At 44.9% G+C, this 24,630-nt stretch overlaps 2 protein-coding genes across 10 annotated transcripts; one reads left to right on the top strand and one right to left on the bottom strand.

Moving 5' to 3' along the window:
• Positions 1-1,279: 1,279 nt before the first annotated feature.
• On the bottom strand, positions 1,280-9,972 carry LOC139415265 (breast cancer metastasis-suppressor 1-like protein-A). 4 transcript variants are annotated; one of them, XM_071163241.1, is made up of 11 exons: positions 9,707-9,972; positions 9,335-9,425; positions 9,063-9,190; positions 8,909-8,932; positions 8,643-8,722; positions 5,927-6,023; positions 5,612-5,701; positions 5,420-5,484; positions 5,291-5,330; positions 3,243-3,369; positions 1,280-3,019 (listed from the first exon to the last, which is right to left on the bottom strand). In XM_071163241.1, exons 1-11 carry the CDS (start codon positions 9,840-9,842, stop codon positions 2,902-2,904), a joined length of 996 nt encoding a protein of 331 aa, XP_071019342.1. In that variant the 5' UTR covers positions 9,843-9,972; the 3' UTR covers positions 1,280-2,901. The 4 variants fall into 4 exon arrangements, with proteins under 4 accessions (XP_071019342.1, XP_071019344.1, XP_071019341.1 ...); XM_071163240.1 differs by having other exon boundaries at positions 2,651-3,019; positions 5,291-5,338; positions 5,419-5,484; positions 9,707-9,971; XM_071163243.1 differs by lacking the exon at positions 8,909-8,932 and having other exon boundaries at positions 9,707-9,971.
• Positions 9,973-10,486: 514 nt separating this feature from the next.
• On the top strand, positions 10,487-24,441 carry LOC139415264 (RNA-binding protein 25-like). 6 transcript variants are annotated; one of them, XM_071163237.1, is made up of 17 exons: positions 10,487-10,648; positions 11,260-11,356; positions 14,029-14,234; positions 14,534-14,606; positions 14,935-15,104; positions 15,527-15,706; positions 16,724-16,810; positions 19,966-20,433; positions 20,511-20,600; positions 20,882-20,955; positions 21,218-21,368; positions 21,587-21,713; positions 21,750-22,148; positions 22,499-22,809; positions 23,119-23,217; positions 23,310-23,357; positions 23,551-24,441. In XM_071163237.1, the coding sequence occupies exons 2-17, from the start codon at positions 11,278-11,280 to the stop codon at positions 23,641-23,643; spliced, it is 2,655 nt and encodes an 884-aa protein (XP_071019338.1). In that variant the 5' UTR covers positions 10,487-10,648; positions 11,260-11,277; the 3' UTR covers positions 23,644-24,441. The 6 variants fall into 6 exon arrangements, with proteins under 6 accessions (XP_071019338.1, XP_071019339.1, XP_071019340.1 ...); XM_071163238.1 differs by having other exon boundaries at positions 19,966-20,237; positions 20,316-20,433; positions 21,587-22,148; XM_071163239.1 differs by having other exon boundaries at positions 14,534-14,591; positions 19,966-20,237; positions 20,316-20,433; positions 21,587-22,148.
• Positions 24,442-24,630: the final 189 nt, after the last annotated feature.

Consider the following 24,630-nt stretch of genomic DNA (forward strand, 5'->3'; position numbering starts at 1 on the left):
GTGGAGCTCTACTGACACTACCTGGTCAGATGGGAACTCTGCAGTGAGAAATTTGATTTTGGTAGTACTGCACTATATACTGCATGTGCTTTTGGGAGTAAAATCACCTCTCACCACTGATACAGGGTCAGATATCTTTCATACCTCTAATGGTTGTGGGTAGGATTAGGGGCAGGGAGAACTGATCCTAGATCTGTGTCTAAGGTCAACTCCTATTCAGTAGGCTACTTTGTAAATTAGTGTATTAGATTGTGCTCGGCATGGGAGATAAGTAGAGAATGGAGAAGGGGATGAGTGAAATATTTAAGTGGATCCTGAATCGATCCCAATACAGTGCGTTAATCTAGTGAGTGGCACACAACACTGGCTAAAAGGTTGAACAGCACAGCGGATTTAAGCCCTTATCAAACGAGCCACGCTCACTATTTTCAAAGCAAGTCATTTTCAAATGAAGAGGGTTAGGTTGCATAAACCTTGGAATTGACAGCATTGTCAGCCAGACTGGCGCTGTTAAGATTATATCTAGTGATTTGTCTGTGGTAATTAATGCTTCTTCATTTCACAATGGACAGAGAGCAATACAGATTGGCTTATGCTAAGCACAGCAGACTGCCCATTACATGTGAAGTTGATTTAGTTATAGCCAGACATGCTGTCAACTAGGCTTGGGCGATATACCGTATACCGGGGTATTTATATTGATGGTGTGATTGTCAAATCCGTAGAAAAACATATAATTGGGGTTGGGGGCCCCATCGCCTCGCGGGGGGGGGGGGGGGGGGGGTGCGTGCTACGCCACTGCTAAGTTAACTATCTAAGATTTTCTAAATAAATTATATGCAGCTCAGGGCTCCAGATTTGCATTTGGTTAGCTAACTTGCTAAGTGGCTAGATCAAGTTTCCTGGTTACAGCAGAGACAACCAATACCCTCCTGGATCAAAGATTCCCATGTTGCCTAAATTGTTGTGAGCCCCAACAAATTTTTGTAAATGTTTTTTATTATTTTTTAAATAGCATCTTTTGTGTGCACTTCTGGTAATATCGTATACTCCCTACAGAAACAGTATGAAAATCAAGATACTGCTCCACCCGAGCACCAACTTCAAACAAGCACATTATACATGATATATTTCTGACAGACAATATAAAAATGAATTAGGATAGGCCCTAACATCCCATCCAGCATATTTCCCTTCAATCAAAAGGCTATAAATATAGTTCTATTTTTATGAATGCCTCATGGGACTTCAATCGTTACAAATGAAGGCAAGGGACATGTTTACTACAAAATTAAACATTTAATTTGCTGTACATGCATTGGCACTATAACAAGAGTTGTATTCATATTTCCCTCCCGCATGATATGAAAAGATAACGTAGTGTAGCGGCTGAGCGTTATGACTTACTACAACCCCCCCTCCCCCCCAAAAAACCAACACAAAATAACAATCCATACTTGACAAATAAAACTCGAGGACAAAAAGCAATACTACGTTTCAATTCATGGCACTGTAACATTTGACCTAATCGTATTATGACAGACCTTCTTCGTGAGCTGCAAAAAAATACAACAAAACCACAACCCTGCAAATACTCCCGACATTACAGCTTGTAACATCTCTACATAATTCATAACATGTTGAGAATCTTCTCAATGCAACACTGTTGGCAGTTGATACTTTTATACAGATGTGATGCTGCTGTGAATGTAAAGCACCACATGACCACATAGAGGTTGAACCAGCAGTACGTTACTATACACACACACACACACACACACGGTTTCCCCTCTATCCAATAATGTGCAAAAGAGTGGATGGGATTGCATGGACGGGATTGTACGACAACCAGACACTTTGACCCTTCTCAATGTCATCAGATCCCTCTGGCATGGGTAGGGAGGAGTGCACAAGTGCGCACTACAGGAGAAAAAGGTAGAGTATCGTTCGAACATGGAGACGCAGGGAGTTCTTCACAGGGGAGGGAAGATGACACAGAAAAACGCAGGGGGAATCTCAATTGCGTACTCCTCGTGTCCACTCTCCCCGACGACTCCTCAACACCCGTTGGAGGATAAGGTCAAAGGGGAGGGACCTCTGGCTTTCTCCTCCAAATCGGTTTTGAGGGGGAGGTGAGGCGAAAGGACGCAAGGAATACGCAATTGAGAGTCTCCAAAAGTACACTACAAGAGGCAGATGGCTACTGAGTTCACAGTGAATTTAAGACATGACACAGAATTAAGGCCAGGAGTTTTTCCTGACAATGTTTCCAACAGAGTTTTCAGGCCCTAGTCTCTAACCAGGCCTCAGAGATCTTCTGGCCCTCATCATAATCAACAAGGGTTCTGTACAGAGGGCAAACATACTACTGGCTGTGCCAGCCTGCCGGCGTAAAAGATGCGATCTCAATGTTTAGGAAATTTGAATAGTTCATTCTTAACCTGGATGGTACACTGTAGGTTTCCATTTACTCACCCACTCAAAGAAAATGACCCGCTTTGACTTGATCCTAGTACTGTTCTCACAGGCCGTAGGAATTAAGGCTTCACTGCACTGAGTTAGTTCAGGACTGTAGGCATCTTGTTTAAAAAGGCATGCTACAACACCACCACTACTCTCAACAGCAACTCATCCCTTCTTAGCAGCATTTGCTTCTTTCTCTTCCAGGAGGAACGACACTTGGACGCCTTGCAGATATTTGTAACATACATACATATTTAGAGAAAGCAGTAGTTCGTCACCAACCTTGTACAACCCCTACCCACCCTGACCTACAGCTCTCCAGACCATTGACATGATGTAGTTTCCCCCTACGGCAATGAAAGTAAGGGACGGGATCGTGGCACCGAAGTTCACTATTTGTTATCCAGGGAGAGGAAGTACGGCAAGACGTGAGGGACATTAGGAGTGTTTGATGGTGTATTTGCCTTTCTGCAGCTGAGAGATGTACAACTTGGACTTGCTGCCGTCCTGCCGTTTGAACCACACCTCGTCATGGTTAATGGTGGTTATCATGGCGCTGTGGAGGAGAGGTGGAAGAGGATTGGATAGTAAAATAGAGGAACGTACATTATATACACACGCCTCACCACACAGCGACACTTGGATCTAGTCTATGAACGACAGCGGCATACGCGCACAATTGCGCCACATACAAATATACACGCACGCACTTTCCTCAAGTACTCCAACATCAGGGCACACACCGTTTAAAAACATACATTTCATACACAGACTCACACCTGGTGGGGTATTGGTCCTTCCTGTTGATGCATATGGCCTGTCCTCTGCAATACCACTGGCTGTCATAGAACAGTCTGCCCTCCTCAGACCTCACCACATGGTGGTGTCTGTCAGCCTTGGCAGGGACTACACACACACACACACACACACACACACACACACACACACACACACACACACACACACACACACACACACACACACACACACACACACACACACACACACACACACACACACACACACACACACACACACACACACACACAGCAAAACATTGGTCACAAGGGTAGGTCCAACAGTTTAAACTACTAACGTTACTATGCATCAATAGCTGCACCGCAGTTGCACTGTACCAGTCTACATTGAGTGTACAAAACATTAAGGAAACCTGCTATTTCCATGACAGATTGACCAGGTGAATCCAGGTGGAAGCTTTGATCCCTTATTGATGTCACCTGTTAAATCCACTTCAATCAGTGTAGATGAAGGAGAGGAGACAGGTTAAATCCACTTCAATCAGTGTAGATGAAGGAGAGGAGACAGGTTAAATCCACTTCAATCAGTGTAGATGAAGGGGAGGAGACAGGTTAAATCCACTTCAATCAGTGTAGATGAAGGGGAGGAGACAGGTTAAATCCACTTCAATCAGTGTAGATGAAGGAGAGGAGACAGGTTAAATCCACTTCAATCAGTGTAGATGAAGGGGAGGAGACAGGTTAAATCCACTTCAATCAGTGTAGATGAAGGAGAGGAGACAGGTTAAATCCACTTCAATCAGTGTAGATGAAGGGGAGGAGACAGGTTAAATCCACTTCAATCAGTGTAGATGAAGGAGAGGAGACAGGTTAAATCCACTTCAATCAGTGTAGATGAAGGGGAGGAGACAGGTTAAATCCACTTCAATCAGTGTAGATGAAGGAGAGGAGACAGGTTAAATCCACTTCAATCAGTGTAGATGAAGGGGAGGAGACAGGTTAAATCCACTTCAATCAGTGTAGATGAAGGAGAGGAGACAGGTTAAATCCACTTCAATCAGTGTAGATGAAGGGGAGGAGACAGGTTAAATCCACTTCAATCAGTGTAGATGAAGGGGAGGAGACAGGTTAAATCCACTTCAATCAGTGTAGATGAAGGGAAGGAGACTGGTTAAAGAAGGTTTAAGCCTTGAGATGGATTGTATACGTGTGCCATTCAGAGGGTAGGTATGGTACTAGGTGGCAGTTTGGGTGTTTCACACTCAACAGTTTCCCGTGTGTATCAAGAATGACCCCCCCCAAATTTGATGGCCTCTTATTAGAAAGAGGGGTCCCCATCAGCTTTCTATAGGCTAGGCCTACTATAATTATTTACGAACTTGCCTAACATTAAGCACATTACTTTGTTTTATAACAGGAGTATAGCCTACCTGGCTGGCATGAAAATGAACCATAGGAAAAGCATCATCCATTCCCTATTTGAGGGCATTATACCCCGTAATGACAAAGCAAAAACGGGTTTTTAAATATTTTTTCCCGGAACTGAAATATCACATTTACATAAGTAATCAGAACCTTTACTCAGTACTTTGTTGAAGCACCTTTGGCAGCGATTACATCCTTGAGTCTTCTTGGGTATGAAGCTACAAGCTTGGCACACCTGTATTTGGGGAGTTTCTCCCAATATTTTCTGCAAATCTTCTCAAGCGGTGTCAGGTTGGATGAGGAGCGTCACTGCACAACTATTTTCAGGTCTCTCCAGAGATGTTAGATCGGGTTCAAGTCCGGGCTCTGGCCGGGCCACTCAAGGACATTCAGAGACTTGTCCTTGAGAGACTCCAGACAGAGTTTTAATTCTCGCTCGCGCACAATTTTACGACAGGACCGATTTATAACGGGAAACATGCGTATGCATGGTGTGCGCCAAGTTTATAAATCTCTATATTTTTCTTTGTGGGCAGATTTTTTTCAGAAATGGCGCACACAGAAATGTACGGGGAAAATTACGCAACGGTAATAAATGAGGCCCCTGAGCTTTACAGTGACACAATGATATGAGAGATTCTTACCGTCAACCTTGACCCTGTGCGGCCCCAACGACGCCATCGCCTGTGGTGCATACAGAACAAGATCAAAAGGTTAAATTCCAACCCTAAACAAAATCACAACAAAGGCTTACGTTTGGTTAACTCAAATACCTTTCGTATTGCTGTCCAGTCTTCAAGTATATCCAGGTCTTGCAGCATATAAACAATATACGGTCGTGAGAAGGGGTTAAGAAAAACAAAAACTTCTGGCGCAGTATTGAAATGAGACATTTTTATTGCCACTGACAGTATCTCGTTGTATCAGAGGATGGATGGAGGAAGACCGGTAGAAAGAAAGGATATCGGAGACGACAACAGGCTTCTTCTTCTTGGCAGGGCAGAAGGGATCCCTCTTCTTGTTCTTCCGTGAATGTAAACCATCGTTCCAAAGTTCTGGAATGCAGAGAGACAGATTGAAAAAAAAATATTTTTTTTAAAGGGGGCAAAGCAAACCCTGGGGAGCTACAGGCAGTGCAGGCTTTTGTTCCAGCCCAGCTTTTAAAACACCTGATTTGACTGTTCCAACTTTTCCTCCGTTACTTAAGCCAGGTTTGTTGTAATTAGTGCAGGGCTGGAACAAAACCTTCCAGATCACTAGAGGTCATGTGTGCAGAGCACCTGAGGTGATGTCGATGCTGTGTCGGTCCTCCTCCAGGCGTCTGATCTTCTCCTCTAGCTCACTCTGCACCGTGTCAAACAGCAACAGCTTCTCACTCTGGGAGGAGAAACACAGTAAACCGACGCCTACTGTAGCACCAAAGCCACGGAGAGAGACCCTGGTGTCCAATACATACGAAATGCACCTTTGCTGATTGCAGAACTGCAAAGCATTCTACTTAGACAAAGGTCAATTCCCAGTAGTTTTCCATGCATCCTTCATTGCTCCCTTCCTTGAGGTAGCCATATTGTTGATCTGTATGTGACTGTACAAGTGAAGGTAAGGATTCAATCCGACTGCTTTCACCTGCCCAATCAATCAAATGTATATATAAAGCCCTTTTTACATCAGCAGATGTCACAAAGTGCTTATACGGAAACCCAGCCTAAAACAGCAAACAATGCAGGTGGAGAAGCACAGTGGTTAGGACAAACTCCCTAGAAAAGGCAGAAACCTAGGAAGAAACCTAGAGCGGAACCAGGCTCTGAGGGGTGGCCAGTCCTCTTCTGGCTGTGCCGGGTGGAGATTGTAAGAGTACATGACCATTAAGGTCAGATTGAACATCTTGAAGAACAAACGCCCATAGATGACCAGCAGGGTCAGATAATAATCACAGTGGTTGTACAGGTAACCAAACATGTCAGCACCTCAGGAGTAAATATTTGTTGGCTTTTCATAGCCGAGGATTCAGAGGTCGAGACAGCATGTGCGGTAGAGAGAGAGCGAGTCAAGAACAGCAAGTCCAGGACAAGGTAGCACGTCCGGTGAAACAGGTCAGGGTTCCATAGCCACAGAGAGAACAGCTGGAACTGGAGCAGCAGCACGACCAGGTGGACTGCGGACAGTCAGGAGTCATCATGCTAGGTGGTCCTAAGGCATGGTCCTAGGGCGCAGGTCCTCCGGGAAGGAGAGAGAATTAGAGGGAGCATACTTAAATTCACACACAAAAGCACAAGACAGGAGAATTACACCAGATATAACAGACCCCGGCACATAGACTATTGCAGCAGAGATACTGGAGGCTGAGACGGGGAGATCTGACGATAGCCCTGGGGCAAATGAGGCAGGCTATAACCCCACCCACTTTGCCAAAGCACAGCCCCCACACCACTAGAGGGATATCTACAGACAACCAATTTACTCTCCTGAGGGGGTGCAAGACCGGACAGAAAGATCCCGTCAGTGGCTCAACTGACTCAAGTCGCGTACAGCGCAGAAAAGCCTGGCATGACATGACGCACCCCCCCTAGGGACGGAGTGGAAAACCCCTAGTAGCCAGTGATCTAGCCCCCGTGATAGGGCCAGAGGCAGATAAACCCAGTGGAGGGAGGGGAGCTGGCCAGCCAGACAGCAAGAGCGGTTCATCATTGCAGTGACTTGCCATTCACCTTCGCACCCCTGGGTCAGACTACACTCAATCATAGGACCCACTGAAGACATGAGTCTTCAGTAAAGTATTAAAGGTTGAGACCGAGTCTGCGTCTCTCACATGGATTCCATAACAATTGAGCTCTACAGGAGAAAGTCCTGCCTCCAGCTGTTTGCTTATAAATTCTAGGGACAATTAGGAGGCCTGCGTCTTGTGACCGTAGCGTACGTGTAGGTATGTAAAGGCAGGACCAAATCGGAAAGATAGGTAGGAGTGAGCACATGTAATGCTTTGTAGGTTAGCAGTAAAACCTTGAAATCAGCCCTTGCCTTAACAGGAAGCCAGTGTAGAGGCTAGCACTGGAGTGATATGATCACATTTTTAGGTTCTAGTCAAGATTCTAGCAGCTCTATTTAGCACTAACTGATGGTAATTTAGTGCTTTATCCGGGTAGCCGGAGTAGAGCATTGCAGTAATCTAATCTAGAAGTGACAAAAGCATGGATTAGCTTTTCTGCATTATTTTGGTACAAAAAGTTTCTGATTTTTGCAATGTTACGATGGAAAAAAAATCTACCCTTGAAATATTCTTGATATGTTCGTCAAAAGAGAGAGATCAGGGTCCAGAGTAACGCGGAAGTCCTTCACAGTTTTATTTGAGACGACTGTACAACCATCAAGATTCATTGTCAGATCAAACAGCAGAACTCTTTGTTTCTTGAGACCTAGAACTAGCATCTCTGTTTAAAAGATACAAAATTGCCAACATCCACTTCCTTATGTCTGAAACACAGGCTTCCAGGGTAGGCAATTTGGAGTCTTCACCATATTTCATAGAAATATACAGCTGTGTCATCCGCATAGCAGTGAAAGTTGACATTGTGTGTCCAAATGACATCACCAAGAGGTAGAATATATTGTGAAAACAATAGTGGTCGTAAAACAGAACCTTGAGGAACACCGAAACGTACAATTGACTTGTCAGAGGACAAAACATCCACAGACACGAACTGATATCTTTACGACAGATAAGATCTAAACCAGGCAAGAACTGGTCAGTGTAGACCAATTAGGCTTACCAATCTCTCCAAAAGAATGCGGTGATTGACAGTGTCAAAAGTGGCACTAAGGTTTAGGAGCACGAGGACAGATTCAGAGCCTTGGTCATTCAGAGCCTACAGTATTTAGACAGGGCTAGAGATAAACAATGGATGCACTTTATGCTTGACCACTGTGTTATTATTCACTGTGCCAACAATTGCCCATTGGGGATAAATAAAGGTTTATTGTATTGAATTGCCATCAGACCTCCCAGTGTTGGCAGGCAGCCTGGATTTCACAGTCATACTTGTTCTTCACAGACTCCAGACACAGCTCTCTGTAGATCCCTGGAGAAGATAGAAGACAAGGAAAACAAATGTTTAGCCTCTGTCGGCACCCTTCAGACGGTTTGACATCACTGAGAACAGAGACATATATTACATTGTAACATTGTTATAACAGTACATTGCATATGAGAATAGAGACAACATATATTAACAGATGTGTGTTTCTTATATTTGGAGGTAGCCTACCCAGGGAGCTGGTAGGTAGGTCATCTGAGGAACACACAACTAAAATGTTAGAAAACCACTGATCTTCTTGACATTGACATCTGCCACAACTAAAGTTACAAAGTGGGACGTTAGTATCTAATCTAGTGTAGGCTAAAATTACATTCAAACTTACCAGCTACTTTGGTCCTGATCTGCATATTCTCCTGCAGATTGGCCAGTGGTTCCAGGTACTCTTGGGCACAGCCAGCTATCACTTCCTTCAGCTTTATATCCACCTGACTTAGCCTCTCCTTGTACAACCTAGTCACAACGAGACAGACAGCGGTGAGCAATACAGCAGCATCAGTAGTTGGTTGGCTTATAATCATGCATGTAAACATGGACCAGAAAGAAAACAATGTGGAAAGTGTGCTTAAATGTGAAAAGTAGAAAAGGTGTCTTTACTGTTCTTTCAAGTCGCCGAATTGCTTCTCGAGGGTAGTCATCTCGTCCATGCATTCAATTCGTCTTCTCTCACAGTCCTCATCGTCCATATCTGTTGGCAATAATAAACATGCAGACACATCTAATACAGTAAACAAACTAGCGGTAGCTTGATACTAACTAACGTCAGCTAGCTAACTGTTAGTTGGCCACGCAGCACCAACATCACTTTATTTGGCCAGAATTAAGGAGACCATCATAAAAATGGACCTACATTGCATTACAGCAAACACACATTAATTTAGGAACTACAATGCATTATGCATAGCAGCCAGCTGCATTTTGCCTAGCTAGCTCTAATATTTACAGACTAGTAATGTACCTATCCCTTACCCGAGCTGTCTCCATCTTCGGATACAGAAGAGCTTACAGTGTCCTCTTCGTCGGTGCTGCTAGCGTCTTGATCGGGAAAATCAACCTCCATTTCTTCGTGATTGCTTTCTTTCTTTTCGCGGGCGTGCACCGGCATAACGTTAGTTCTCTTGGAAAATTAGAGGAAAGGGTTTGCGAACTGACTTTTAAAAAATAGCAATAAAAATGACGACGGCTAACCGGATAAACAACTAGCTAGCTAAAACAACAGAGGGAACTGGAGGTTAAAAACATGGCTACCGAATCGACCAATCAGATGCTCTTTTACAAAAAATGTCCATCTCCTGCTGCGTGCTCTCGGAGCCAATTTTGAGGAGATGGGAAACTCTATTTGAGTCATATACACGCCGTTTGTGCATTCTGGGATAAGGGGCGGAATGGGTGTCAATTGGGCGCTAGCTCAAAAACCCAAAATTAGCATGTATGTTGTGAACAAGAAGTACAACATTACAAATCTTAACTGAGATAATTGACTTGTTCAGTGTAGCTTTGTAATCGTGACATTACGTACTTTCGAGGAAAATAGGCAGATTTAAGATTTCTCTACGAAAATGCTAATCGGATTTTGGACACGCGGACATTTCGGACTTGCTGATTGGTTGAACGCGGCACGTGTGTAACTGCAACCCGTTTCCTAGTTCGACTAGCACATGAACGCTTGGCGATTTGTTTAGCAGTTGCGTGACGTATAATTACAGCTTTATTACGATAGGTCGACAGTCTGCTGGGTGGGGCGTTATACGATTTTCGTTGCCCAATGTGAGTCCCATCTCTTCCTTTCTGTAATATCTCTGGTGCGCTGACTTTTTGCGGGGTTGATGTACAGTAGCTAGCTATCACATTTAGCCACCTAAACGGAGGGATACAGAAGCGAAGTAGCCCATCTTAACCGACTGGTTGTGGGTAAGTAAAATCTGATTCGATAGTTTGTTTTTCACTTCATTGTCTGAGTATTATCGACAATATTTAGCTGGCTACTTGTAACTAACAAACTGTGAGAATGGTTTCCCGGTACGGTAGTTAGCTGCTAGTTAGCGTAGTTACAACACACAAGCTAGCCTTGCCAGGCTTGTTGTGGAGGACAAAACCTAAAACCTCTGTTACTTAGCGAGTATAGCTAACGTTAACTAATTAGAATACGTTGTAGCTGCCCTTAACGACAAATATGACAAACAAGGTGAAGTTAGTCTTTCATAAGTAACTTAGCCTGCTAACGTTACCCAGAGTCATGGATATGACCTGACGACGTTACTGTTATCCAGTTAGCTAGCCATCTAACTAACGTTTAAGTTGGCTAACGTTAGTACCAGGCCTTCATTCGACCACACAGATCTAACTTACGACCTGTGGCGGGTATTTTACAGGTGGACATCTGTCAGCTGACATATGCAGCCACAAGTACAAAAAAGCCAACTGAACACGTGCTGTTATCTTGTGTTGAGAGATGGTCAGGGTCTAATTCATACTACTCTCTTATTGCAGTTCTGACTGGTTTTCTTCGGTCCCATGTTTAGGTGGGTGATTTCCACAAGATGTCGTTCCCTCCTCATCTCAACCGAACCCTTCTGCCACCGGGCATCCCCCCTCCACAGTTTGCTGGTTTTCCTTCAGGTGAGTCATCAGAGACAGATATCCCATCCTATGGGCCTGTCTGTATGTAAATTAAACAGCGACTAGATTGTTAACATGACTGATTTGTAAGGATATCTGATACTCAGCGAACTTTGTATTGAGATAGACATTAATTTAAAAGACATTTTGTATACATTAGAGGTCGACTGATTATGATTTTTCAACGCTGAGACCGATTATTGGCGGACCAAAAAAAAGCCGATATCGATTAATCAGCCTGTTTTTTGTGTGTGTGTGTGTAATAACGGCAATTACAACAATACTGAATGCACAATGAACACTTATTTTAACTTAATATTATACATAAATCAATTTAGTCTCAAATAAATAATGAAACGTGTTCCATTCGGTTTAAATAATGCAAAAACACAGTGTTGGAGAAGAAACTAAAGTGCAATATGTGCCATGTAAAAAAGCTGAAGTTTAATTTCCTTGCTCAGAACATCTTCGAAAGCCAAGTTAACAAACAGATCACCGACCATTTCGAATCCCACCGTACCTTCTATGCAATCTGGTTTCCGAGCTGGTCATGGGTGCACCTCAGCCACGCTCAAGGTCCTAAACGATATCATGACCGCCACTGAAAGACAATACTGTGCTGCCATATTCATCGACCTGGCCAAGGCTTTCGACTCTGTCAGTCATCGGAGGGCCTGTGGCGATTTTCAGGACGACTCTTTTCTCTGTATATATCAATGATGTTGCTCTTGCTGCTGGTGAGTCTCTGATCCACCTCTACGTAGACGACACCATTCTGTATACTTCTGGCCCTTCTTTGGACACTTTGTTAACTAACCTCCAAACGAGCTTCAATGCCACCCAACTCTCCTTCCATACAACTCTCCTAAATGCATGCTCTTCAACTGATCGCTGCCCGCACCTGCCCGCCCGTCTAGCATCACTACTCTGGACGGTTCTGACTTAGAATATGTGGACAACTACAAACACCTAGGTGTCTGGTTAGACTGTAAACTCTCCATCCAGATTCACATCAAGCATATCCAATCCAAAATTAAATCTAGAATTGGCTTCCTATTTCGCAACAAAGTATCTTTCACTCATGCTGCCAAACATACCCTTATAAAACTGACTATCCCACCAATCCTTGACTTCGGCGACGTCATTTACAATATAGCCTCCAACACTCTACTCAGACTGCACCCAATTTGCTATCACAGTGCCATCTGTTTTGTCACCAAAGCCCCATATACTACCCACCACTGCGACCTGTATGCTCTCGTTGGCTGGCCCTCGCCTCAAACTCGTCGCCAAACTTACTGGCTTCCGTTCATCTATAAGGCGGTGCTTTATCTAGCAAAGTCTTCTCAGCTCCCTGGTCACCATAGCAGCACGCGCTCCAGCAGGTATATTTCACTGGTCACCCCCAAAGCCAACTCCTCCTTTGGCCACCTTTCCTTCCAGTTCTCTGCTGCCAATGACTGGATTGAATTGCAAAATCACTGAAGCTGGAGACTCATATCTCCCTCACCAGTCTTCAAGCAGAGTCTATGCAATTTTACCAGTTAAGAAGATTTAGGTTGTAGTTATTATTGGAATTTTGACGCGTCAACTATTTCTCTCTCTACCATTTGTATTTCATATACCTTTGCCTATTGGATGTTCTTATAGGCACTTTAATATTGCCAGCCTAATCTCAGGAGTTGATATGCATGAAGTCATAAACAGCGCTGTGCTTCAAGCATTGCTAAGAGCTGCTGGCAAACGCAGTAAAGTGCTGTTTGAATGAATTCATACACGCCTCCTACTGCCTACCACTGCTCAGTAAGACTGCTCTATCAAATCATTGAGTTAATTATAATAAACACATGGAAATACGAGCCTTTGGTCCTTAATATGGTCAAATCCGGAAACTATCATTTAGAAAACAAAACGTTTATTCTTTCAGTGAAATACTGAACCGTTCCGTATTTTATCGAACGAATGGGGGTCAACCCTAAGCCTAAATATTGCTGTTGCATTGCACAACCTTCAATGTTATGTCATAATTATTTTAAATTCTGGTGAAGTAATTACGGTCTTTGTTAAGAAGAGATGGTCTTCACACAGTTCGCAACGAGCCAGGTGACCCAAACTGCTGCATAGACTCTGCTTGCACTGAACGCAAGATAAGTGACACAATTGCCTGCTAACATGTATTTATTTTAACTAAATATGCAGGTTTAAAAAAATATATACGTCTGTGTATTGATTTTAAGAAAGGCATTGATGTTTATGGTTAGGTACATTTGTGCAACGATTGTGCTTTTTTTCACGAATGGGCTTTTGTTAAATCATCATCCGTTTGGCGAAATTTAAGTTGGCTGTGATTCGATGATAAATTAACAGGCACCGCATTTATTATATGCAACGCAGGACAAGCTAGTTAACTACACATGGTTGATGATATTACTAGGTTAACTAGTGATTATGTGAAGATTTTTTTTTAAAAATAAGATAAGTTTAATGCTAGCTAGCAACTTACCTTGGCTCCTTGCAGCCACAAGGTCCTTTTGATGCTGCCCTCGCGTAACAGGTGGTCAGCCTGCCATGCAGTCTCCTCGTGGATTGCAATGTAATCGGTGTCCAAAAAGGCCGGTTGCCGATTAATCGGTCGACCTCTAGTATACATTATCGCATTGTCTCTATTCCAGGCACCCCAATGATACCAGTCCACATGGGTATTATGACCCAAACCCCCGCGGTCCTGGTGTCCACCTCAATGCCTGCGGCACCCAGGAAGGAGGCCGCCCTGGTGAAGGCCAAGGAGACGGACGAGAACAGTGGCCCCACCACCACTGTATTTGTAGGGAACATCTCAGAGAGAGCCTCGGACATGCTGATTCGACAGCTGCTGGCGGTGAGGAAGGGGAACTTGAATGCAGATGCTTTGGAAAGAGACATTAAGCTTTATTTAGGCTATAGACCATGTCTTTAGTCACAAGTCGTGCTAGTGGAATAGACAATTGAAACCACCTTTCCGAGCCAGGATAGTTTTGCTTCTGTTTTTTTGCATGTGACGGTGCAGTTTGCCTTTTTAGGTTTGATTTATAAAAGCTGTTTCCCTTTTGGCCAACAATGTTTCCCCTGATACTCTGATGAAAAGCAATGTCCTTTAGTAGGTCCCCGTAGTAAAGCAAGCAATTATTCACTCTTCAGAAATGTGGCCTGGTCCTAAGCTGGAAGAGAGTCCAAGGAGCCTCTGGAAAACTTCAAGGTAAAAACAGAACAGGTACAACACTTCTAAAGTACTCCACCACCATGTAAGTCCAATGTTACCCTCACCAAGGCGTGCTTTGCCAATGTGAAGCGCAACTACTATTTAGTGAAAAAAAAATGTGCATGCTGAACTACTGAAATGTTCAGTAGGCATTAATCAGAAGAAAGCAGACTAAAAAATGTTTAACTACATGTACTTGTCTGATAAGAAACACCCGTTAAAAATGCCCATTCCATGCCCTAATGAACACAACCCCAGTCCTCATTCCTGGTTGCTACTCCGATGGCTGTGTATTGATATAAACCCCCGGTGCCCATCCTTCCTTCTCTATTCTCTCCAGCTTTTGGGTTCTGTGAGTACAAAGAGCCCGAGTCAACGCTGCGGGCCCTGCGGCTGCTCCACGAGCTGCAGATCGGGGTGAAAAAGCTGCTGGTAAAAGTGGATGCCAAGACCAAGGCCCAGCTGGATGAGTTCAAGGCCAAAAAGAAGAGCAGCACCAACGGCAATGGGGTGGGTAATGTAGTGGGGAAGGGGGACATTCTGAGCTGGAGGGATGGGAGAGGGGAATGTCACATTACCATGTAGGTTATGGGCTAGTTTCTAGGATTAGTCAAGGACTAGGCTTAATCTAGGCTTAATCTATTTCAATGGAATCTCTACTGACTTTGTTTTTTAGTTCTGGACTAGGCTTAATCTGTTTTTAGGAAACTGGTCCTAAATGTTGAATGGAATTAAAACCTTCAGCCTCCTGCTATTATGCAGGTCTGAGCGACTTCCAGTGGAGACTGATTCACCCAGCTCTCGGGGGCGGGGTTGGCTAAACGAAAGGGAAACTGGCGAAAGGCCTGAAACAAAATAGCTGGAGATGAGTTGACTTGGATGTAATACTAACCCGCCTGTCTCTCGCGCTCTGTTTTTCTTTCTGCTTGAAGGCAGAGGTTGGAAAAGAGGAGGCGGAGGAAGAGGAGGTGATCGACGAGGACACCAAGAGGCGGGATCAGGTCGTCAAGGGTGCCATCGACGGTCTGATCCGCGAGTATGCCAGCGAGCTCAATGCTGCCTCGAATGATGAGTCCCCCCACCGCAGGAAGAAGAAAGAGAAGAAAGAAGAGGTACTTAGGGCTACTTTCTCTTATCTCACTTTAGGTTTACCTGGTACATGTTGGTTGGGGGTTGTGATATTGTATTTGGGCACATTATATACAGTCATGACTGACATTATTGGCACCCTTGATAAAGATGAGCAAAATAAAAGGCAGGATAACGCCTCCTGAGTGGCGCGGTGGTCTAAGGCACTGTACTGCAGCGCTAGTTGTGCCACTAGAGATCCTGGTTTGAGTCCATGCTCTGTCGCTGCCGGGTCGCGACCTGGGAGACCAATGGGGCGGAGCACAATTGTCAGGGGAGGGTTTGGCCGGCAGGAGATGTTCTGTCCCTTTGCGCTCTACAGACTTGTGTGTCGGGCCGGGCACAATGCACGCTGACACGATCGCCAGGAGTATGCTTCTGGGTTAAGCGGGCATTGTGTCGAGAAGCAGTGCGGCTTGGCTGGGTCGTGTTTCGGAGGATGCACGGCTCTCGACCTTCGCCTCTCCCGAGTCCCATCGCTGCAACTCCCGTATGGACAAGACTGTAACTACCACTTGGATATCCTGAAAAGGGGAAAATAAACTAGACTGAACAAAATGGTATGTTCAAAAAAAATGGTGAAATTATTTTATGTTAATCCAATTGCCTACATTGTATTTGTTGGTATATGAAAGTCTGGATAGGGATTAAGTCTAGTCCTGAGGAGTATCCTACGTACCTGGTGTGAGGAGTTGGTGAGATAACGTTGGTCATCTCTGAGTTCAACTCGGGATAACCGGTCATTCGAAAGTGTCTCACCTTTTAGCCAGGTCCATTTCTATGGCAATGAATTCTTCAGCACTACACCTGGTCCGGTGCAGGCTAACCCCATTTAACCTAAATAAAATGACTGTGCCATGACTTGAGGACCAATCCCCTTAATTTGAGGAAGTCTACAGATTCAACATTTTATATTTAATCATTATTATTTTTTTTGTCAGTCTGGTTGTCAGCATGACCCTGAACACTATCCCTTCTTCCTGCCTCCCATCGTCCCTTAGGAGGATATCAACGCAATTGACGGATTGGAGGATGACAAGAGAGACCTGATTTCTAGAGAGATCAGTAAATTCCGCGACACCCACAAGGTATATGACTGTACTCATCTCTCTCACTCACATTGCAGGTTTTTGGAAAAGAAGCTACACACGCTAGTAGTACAGTCCTTTTGGGTTTACACTTACTGCTAGTGGACATTTTGTGCAAGGACCTGTTTTATATAGTCTAAATCAGGGATGGGCAACTTTGCTGGGGGTGGGGGCCACAATCTGAACTCATCATGAGGGGCTGCAGTTACTCGCGGGTCTGCGTACCCACATCCATACCCCCACACACACACACACATTACACTGCGAGCAAAAAAAAAATTGGTGGCCCCCATTTTGACAGTGGAGTTTTATTTTTTATTTTTTTTGCAATTCTACTCACTTTGCCATGCGGTTGGAAAAAGGTTTGCAGTTTTTAAAATGTGTTTTCTGACTGAGACGGACTAACAAAATCAATGGGGGGGCCCCCGGCCGGTAATTCCACCATGATAACAAGTTTAGATAGCTGGCCGCTAAACTAACTTGGCAATCTAAAACATTTTAGCTGACATGGGCAAATTGACTGACAAAACAAGAGTAAAACTGCAGATGTTTTGAAATTCAAAAGGCCCACGGGCCACCAGTTGCCCATCCCTGGTCTAAATTTAGGATGGGAGAATATTACGCCAAACTATTGCATACCTTGCTCAAAAATCTCAATGTGAAATATCTGGATTTGTAGTTTTGTCACCGTTTTCAAACCTAATTTGACTCGTGTCGACGGGACATTTTTATTTTGTATATAATTAGGGTATTTAGGTGTGATAGTATAGCTGGCTAGATTCATAACTCATTCATCACACACAAACAAAATGCATGGCGACAATGTAAAGTTACCTTAAAGCTAATCTATTCATTAAACCCCGCCATTATGATAGAGATCATATGGTGACTAAAGCAAGATGAATCTCAGAGCTTTGGAAAAAGTTGTCGAGGATAGCATGTAAGTATGAGCTTTCCTTTATTTTGTACATATACTGGGCGCTCCCTCCTCGAGGATTTGCATAGGGGCAACTGCACAGGCACTCTGGCTTACAGTGGTGGCTGAGGTTGTGGAACTTAATGAGAACCTCTCAACACACAGCCCACCTTTTCCATTTAGATACATGTCAACAGAATGTTGGTCTTGCTTTTAGACCAGTTATTTGCCAAATGTGGAGAGAACCACGTCCATTTTTGATTTCCATCTATTTATCATGTCCGCAAGCCAGGGAGGCCAGTGAACCTGTGTGAGTCCTCTGTAAATGATGACCATTCTACATAATGTGTGTGTAAAAGTCCAGTCACTGAGACTCAGGTCAATAACCACTGCAGTGATTTTGGGCTGTAGATTGTACTGTTATAGCAGTGGGGGGGGCGCCCCTCCACAGCACTCTGCGTTCTGAAGACTAGCCAGGTGAGTTCCAACCCACCCTGTGGATAAGTGTGTGTGTGTTAGAGAAAAGCCCCATCTCTCCTAGTCCTGTGTACAATTGTCAGTCCCTCTATTTGTCTTCTTTGATTCTCTCTTTCCCTCGTCACTTTAGCTCTTTCTCCCTTTATTCTCTGAACTTGTCTGTCCCCTTTTCTTCCTGGTTTCTAATTGCCGTTCACCCCCTTCATCTCCATTTTCACGCGACCATTATTTGGTGTTCACAATCTACGGCAATAGACTTGTGGAGGTACGAGTAATACGTAATGAGATCCTTTCTCAAGCACAAATGGTAAGGCCTATGCTTGATATAGAAGGGGAAAGTCATGTACCTATGGCCTACCTGCAGTTACTCTATGCCCAAGTTGTCACCAATGGAGCGCAGAGCAAGGTAAGTTCAAGTAGGAAGACTTAACCAATCAGACCCCTTCCACCCATGCCCATAGTATCTGTGCTCTCTTCTCTATTTCCCCCATCTCTCCTTCTCTGCCTGTTTTCCTTGCTCTTCGTCTTTAGCTGCACTAAACCCGTGGCTCTGTAGTCTGGGTCAGACCAGGAGGACAACCATCTGTTGTTCGTTATGGACTGCTTTTAGTGGTCCGACCTTGTGGGAAAGGCCCATAGGTAACCTGTGGTCTCACTGTGTATTTCACAAAAACCCCAACACAAACTTGAGCCTCAGTGTATTTAGAATGCATGGTTTGTAATTGTCTGCTAATCAGTTGAGTACATGGGGAGCCATGGGCGTAGTGCTAGGAGGGAGTTGTCTCTTAGCGTGTGTCTGGGAAATCGAGTCACGGGAGAACTACAGAAGACCGAAGCAGGGGTAAGAGCCTCTACGATTTAATTTACCTGTCCAGAAAATGTTTTATTTTTTTATTTTTAAAGATGTACCAGGATGTTTCATGGCTTTCTGTTTTTACCAATGTACCCCATAGAAGTTAACGGTTGTTTTTGATGATTTGCTTGAGGGAAAGTGAATCTCTCCCCCCCCCCCCCCCCCGGTGTATTGTTTGACCTGCTTTTCCTTCCAGGCCTAACTTTTATAGTCTTGTAGGGGCAGCGACGGGCTGAAATCCGTAGCTCAACACCTGTAAGTCACCAACTAGTTTCACAAAAAGGATTGACGCCTTTTTTTGTTTTGTTGTTTCCCTTGTAATGAGGACACTGACTTGGGAGAGAGAGATCGTTATCTATCAAGCAGCTCCTTTTTCTCGTTTTGAATGTCTGTGACCTTTGACATGGCCAACAAGATGTCGTCTTTGACCTCAAAGTGGTTTCCAGTGTCTTTTTTTTAGGTAACTTGTAAGTCGCCCAGCTTGTGCTAAACAATCATTGTACTATATTGATACTGTGGTCTGCAACTGGTGGCCCGCAGGCCAAATCCGTCCCGCAAGCCGATTCATTTTTTTTTATTTGGTCCCCAAGGTCCTCGGGGGAGAAAAAAACAAAATCATGCTATATATGGACAAAGGAGTGCCGTGTCTCATGAAACTCTTAGCCCAGCCAAGGTGCGGCTGTTGTGCAAAAATGTCAGCCTCTAACTCAACTACTTCATCCTTAGATAACAAGAATCTACATTGTTACAGTAGTCCCCTCCGCCCCCAGAGCCTGGAAGCCACTTCTAGATCCACTTCTGTGCACTTATAGAGAAGCGTGTGACCCAGCCTCACTGTGCTCCTGTTCTGTTGCATTGCTGTCCTCCCCGGAGCCTCCAACTTATCAACCTCCTCTGTTCTCTTTGCAGAAACTGGAGGAGGAGAAGGACAAGAAAGACAAGGAGCGTGCAGAGTTTGATCGCGAGCGACGGGAGAGGGACAAGGAGAGGGAACGTGAAAGGGAGCGCCGGGACCGCGAGCGGGAGAAAGAGCGCGAGAAGGAGAGGGAGCGTGAGAGGGAGCGCGAGAGGGAACGCGAGCGGGACAGAAGTGACAGAGACCGTGATCGTAACCGGACGAAGGAGAGGGAGTGGGAAAGGGAGAGGAGCCGTGACAGGAGCAAGGACCGCAGCCACTCCAGGTGTGTGTTATTAAATAAAGCAATGGATTGTGAAGGAAGGAATGATTGGGAGGTAACTAGGTTGATGTTATGTTGTAGAGAGGTGAGTCGCGACAGAGACAAGGACAAGAAGCGTGACCAAGAGGATGAGGAGGAGGTCTACGAGCGGAGAAGGCTGGAGAGGAAACTCCGAGACAAGGAGGCAGCCTATCAAGAGGTAGCTTACAGTGGTGTGAGAATCATGTGTGTTGTCTGTGAAATGTTGCTTAATTTCTGTCTCGTGTCTGTCTGAAGCGTCTGAAAAACTGGGAGATCCGCGAGAGGAAGAAGGCTCGAGACTACTCCAAGGAGTCTGAGCGGGAGGAAGAGCGCAGGAGAGAAATGGTAGGAAGAAATACAAACCCCGTTCTCACCCTCACATGGCATTCCTGGGTCGTGTTGAGCAGGGAGAAAACCTTTTGAAACCAGGGGCGGGACTACCTGAACTTGTCCAATGGGAATGCTGATTTTAATTGTACGTTGTGAAATGTTTTACCACGCTGTGCCCCACTACTGAACAGGACTCAGGTTTACCACTGATCTGGGTGTGAAATGTCCTTCTGGCTTGAAGGGTCCTACCGTAGACATAATTGGTATGTGTTTCCATTCTTCATTGTGTCCTACAGACTAAAGAAAGCAAACGGCTGAAGGAGTTCCTGGAGGACTACGATGACGACAGAGATGACCCTAAGTACTACAGGTGACCACCAGCATATTTAATTCATTTATGATGCTGATCCGCTGGGTTTACATACTACAGAAGATATAATTGAGACCATTTTAATGTCGATAATGTAAACTGTCAAGATGATGGCGGTCTGAAACGACAACATGTTTTTGGCTTCGACATTTGGGAAGAGAAACCTCACTACTTAAAATAAAACAAAAAAAACTTGAAGACATTTGTTGATGAGTGTCAGGGCCATTGTTATAAAAAGTGTTGTTCCGTGTGTGACCCCTAGGGGCAGCGCACTGCAGAAGCGTCTGAGAGACCGGGAGAAGGAGACTGAGGTGGATGAGCGCGACAGGAAGAGAGAGAAGGAAGAGCTGGAGGAGATCAGACAAAGGCTGCTGGCCGAGGGACACCCAGACCCCGAAGCCGAGATACGCAGGGTGAGAGAGAGGGAGTGTGTGTGTGACTGTATCCGCTTGACTGTGTTTATTCCTGAAGGTCATTTTGTCCTCGGATCCCTTTGTCTGTATGTCTGCATTGTAAGTGCGTCTCTATCCATCTGGCTATCTTGGCTACACAATAACGTTAGGCGAGTGTATCCACTTTCCTGACTGTAAGCCCCTTGTCTCACACTGCTTCTCTTTACCGATTGGTCCAGATGGAAGAGGAGGCGGAGCGTCTGCGCCAGCCTCCAGTGAAGCCAGAGCCCGACCCCGAGGAGGAGCGGGTACACAAGGCCCCACGGGTGGACCGGGATCGCAGAGGAGACAGAGATCGAGACCGAGGTGATCGGGAGAGAGAGAGAGGTGATCGAGACCGAGGTGATCGGGAGAGAGAGAGGGGGGAAAGAGACCGAGGTGATCGGGAGAGAGAGAGGGGGGAAAGAGACCGGGAGAGAGGGGATAGAGACCGGGAGAGGGACAGAGGGGACCACCATGTACCCCACCATCACCACCCCCACTCTGATGATGATGTGGAAGAGGGGGAGGAGTTTGATGACGACGACCAATCGGGGTCCAAGCCCTGCCTGAAGCCCACGTTGCGGCCAATCACTGCGGCCCCCTCTGTTTCGTCGGCCAGCGGGGGCGCCACCCCCAACACGCCTTGTGGCGGGGACGAGTCACCCTGCGGCATCATCATCCCCCACGAGAACTCACCCCCTCACGAGACCCCACCCCAGGAGGAGTTCCGCCCCAAGATCGGCCTCAGTCTCAAACTGGGTGAGTTTGGTTGGTGGGACAAGCTAGGTCTAGAATCATATGGACATAATGACAACTATAGTGCTAACTACCTAATGATCTGTTGTGTAGATCCAATTAAGCGCCTCAATCACTAATGAAGGGGAAAGATCAAGATAATTAAAATAATGAAGCAGGACTGCCTATCTTTACCATTCATTTTTAGATTGAGGCATATAGCTGTATCTGCACAGATATCTTGAGCCTGACAAACTGTTTAATTTGAGAGGGATGTCACTCAAATTGCTTTAAGATATCAATTAAATGGAACTGTCCTGTTTCAGACATACTCCATGACGAAAGGTTTAAAGTATGTCTAAATATCTCTCTAGGAGCCACTAGCAGCCCCAGCCAGCCCAACGTGGCCATCAAACGCAAGAAGCTCACTGTGGACAGCGTCTTTAACAAATTCGACGACGAGGAGGCAGACGAGGCTCCCCGCAAGCGCAAGCTGGTACCACTGGACTACGGCGACGACGACAAGAACCTCCAGAGTGTGGTAGACGGCGCCTCGGGCCTGGCGGCCATCAAGGGCGCCAACACAGAGGAGAAGCGCAAGCACATCAAGAGCCTGATCGAGAAGATCCCCACGGGCAAGACGGAGCTGTTCTCCTACCCGCTGGACTGGTCCGCAGTGGACTCGGTGAGGATAGGATGTGGCAGTACCCCGCTTTCCAGTCTTTCTGCTCTCTTGCCAACTAATTCTGTGTTAGCAAGAGTGCAGAAACGGAATGGAAACCAGACTAGTGGTGGGCAGACCAGAGGAAATATGACATACAGATAACGCTGGTTGGTTTTGATAATTCAATGACTAGAGGCTGTAGTCCAAGGGAATGGCTGATGTAGCCCTTCTTTGTCAAAGTAGAAAATGTGTTTCCCTACAAAACTGGTACAGACCTATATGAATAATACCTGGTGCAGTGACTAAAGTATTTCTGACTGTTCTCCCCAGACTCTGATGGATCGACGCATACGCCCCTGGATCAACAAAAAGATAATCGAGTACATTGGAGAAGAGGAGGCTACGCTAGTCGATTTTGTCTGCTCCAAGGTGTGTAAGCGTGATTGATGCAATTTACTGGGGAGCTGGATGTTTTTGCAATATGAGTATCATTCTGATTCCTTAATTTTGACCTCCCCCAGGTGATGGCTCATGGTACACCACAGGGTATCTTGGATGATGTTGCCATGGTGAGTATCCCAAGAAATATACTGGGAACATTCTCAGAGTTGTCTGTCCAGCTAAAACTGATTTAACTGTATTTTGATCAAAGTATTAAACAGGCCTTAAAAGAGCCTTGGTGAACTGCTTTTGGTCTCCTGATTTAAACTTGTTAAGTACTATGTCGTTAATCTAACTGCAATGCGGTTCCTCTACACCAAGGTTTTGGATGAAGAAGCAGAGGTCTTCATCGTCAAGATGTGGCGGTTGCTGATCTACGAAACTGAAGCCAAGAAGATTGGGCTTGTGAAATAAGAAACCCAGGAAAGCACTGAACGAATCCAACTTTTTCTATTAGAGTAATCTGACTTTAGCGTTGTCAGTCACCAAAAAGACTTCTCAATTTGAGTGGCCTAAAATCAAAGAATGCGCTCAACCTAATAATACCCCAACAGCATTCACACGTTGAGCTCCCGTTTTCTCATTCATCCAATAGACTCTGGTACATGTCATGTTACTCCACTGCAGCTGCTGACTTTGTATTGGTGTATAGCCTACGTGTATGTGTGTGCGTGCGTGCGTGCTTGAATGAATGAATGACGAAGTGCTTATTGAAGATGCATGAAAGCAACCACTTGGACAATGGCCCTACTACAGACTCTTGGCTCGAGTTGGATGTTCTGAGGGTGACAGTGGAGGTAGCGGATTAGGGGTTAACGGTTGATGAAGAGAAGAACATAGCTACTAAGCTTTGGAAAAAAGTTCGCTGAAAAGCATCTCACCGTTTTGTTTCTCTCTAGTTTTGTGACGTTAGTAATATCGAAGGTTATTGGACTGCTGTTTCTACGTGGCATCTGCTGAGTGAAACTTGTGTTTATGCGAAGGGTAGACCTTAAAAGGTAGATTTGTTTTTGTATTACAAACAATGCTTTCTATAAATTCTATTTAAGGATAGGCCAGCTATTGAACATTTGACTTGTGGTTGGTGGTCTCGTAACACAGGCAACAGCACCACCTGGAAAGGATACTGATTTGTGTAAACATTGTTTCCATTTTTTCTTTTTGTACCAGTGGAAATTTTGTTTTGAATAAATACTTTTTTTTTTTTTTTAAGAATTGGATACTTGGATTTTGTCAATAGATAAGGGGTTGTGGCCCATCATACACCAATAGTTTAAATTATTGGTATTATGAAGAACCACTGTGCCATGGTTCATTGTGCTATTAAAGTTTGAATACTTGTTTATATGGGCATGTTGCAGATGAAATAACCAATCAGAGCACAGCTGCAATTCATACCCA

Source organism: Oncorhynchus clarkii, chromosome 8 (genome assembly GCF_045791955.1).
Source record: "Oncorhynchus clarkii lewisi isolate Uvic-CL-2024 chromosome 8, UVic_Ocla_1.0, whole genome shotgun sequence".
Taxonomy (NCBI): domain Eukaryota; kingdom Metazoa; phylum Chordata; class Actinopteri; order Salmoniformes; family Salmonidae; genus Oncorhynchus; species Oncorhynchus clarkii.

What these genes read in the sequence shown, in the direction of transcription:
- LOC139415265 (XM_071163240.1), bottom strand. Translation starts at nt 9,842, where the DNA reads ATGCCGGTGCACGCCCGCGAAAAGAAAGAAAGCAATCACGAAGAAATG. An exon ending in CCTACCTACCAGCTCCCTGG is followed by an intron (nt 8,723 to 8,908) that starts GTAGGCTACCTC and finishes TATCTTCTCCAG; the next exon opens with GGATCTACAGAGAGCTGTGT. An exon ending in CAGCATCGACATCACCTCAG is followed by an intron (nt 5,702 to 5,926) that starts GTGCTCTGCACA and finishes TCTGCATTCCAG; the next exon opens with AACTTTGGAACGATGGTTTA.
- LOC139415264 (XM_071163233.1), top strand. Translation starts at nt 11,278, where the DNA reads ATGTCGTTCCCTCCTCATCTCAACCGAACCCTTCTGCCACCGGGCATC. An exon ending in CCGAAGCCGAGATACGCAGG is followed by an intron (nt 21,369 to 21,586) that starts GTGAGAGAGAGG and finishes CGATTGGTCCAG; the next exon opens with ATGGAAGAGGAGGCGGAGCG. An exon ending in TCTTGGATGATGTTGCCATG is followed by an intron (nt 23,358 to 23,550) that starts GTGAGTATCCCA and finishes CTCTACACCAAG; the next exon opens with GTTTTGGATGAAGAAGCAGA.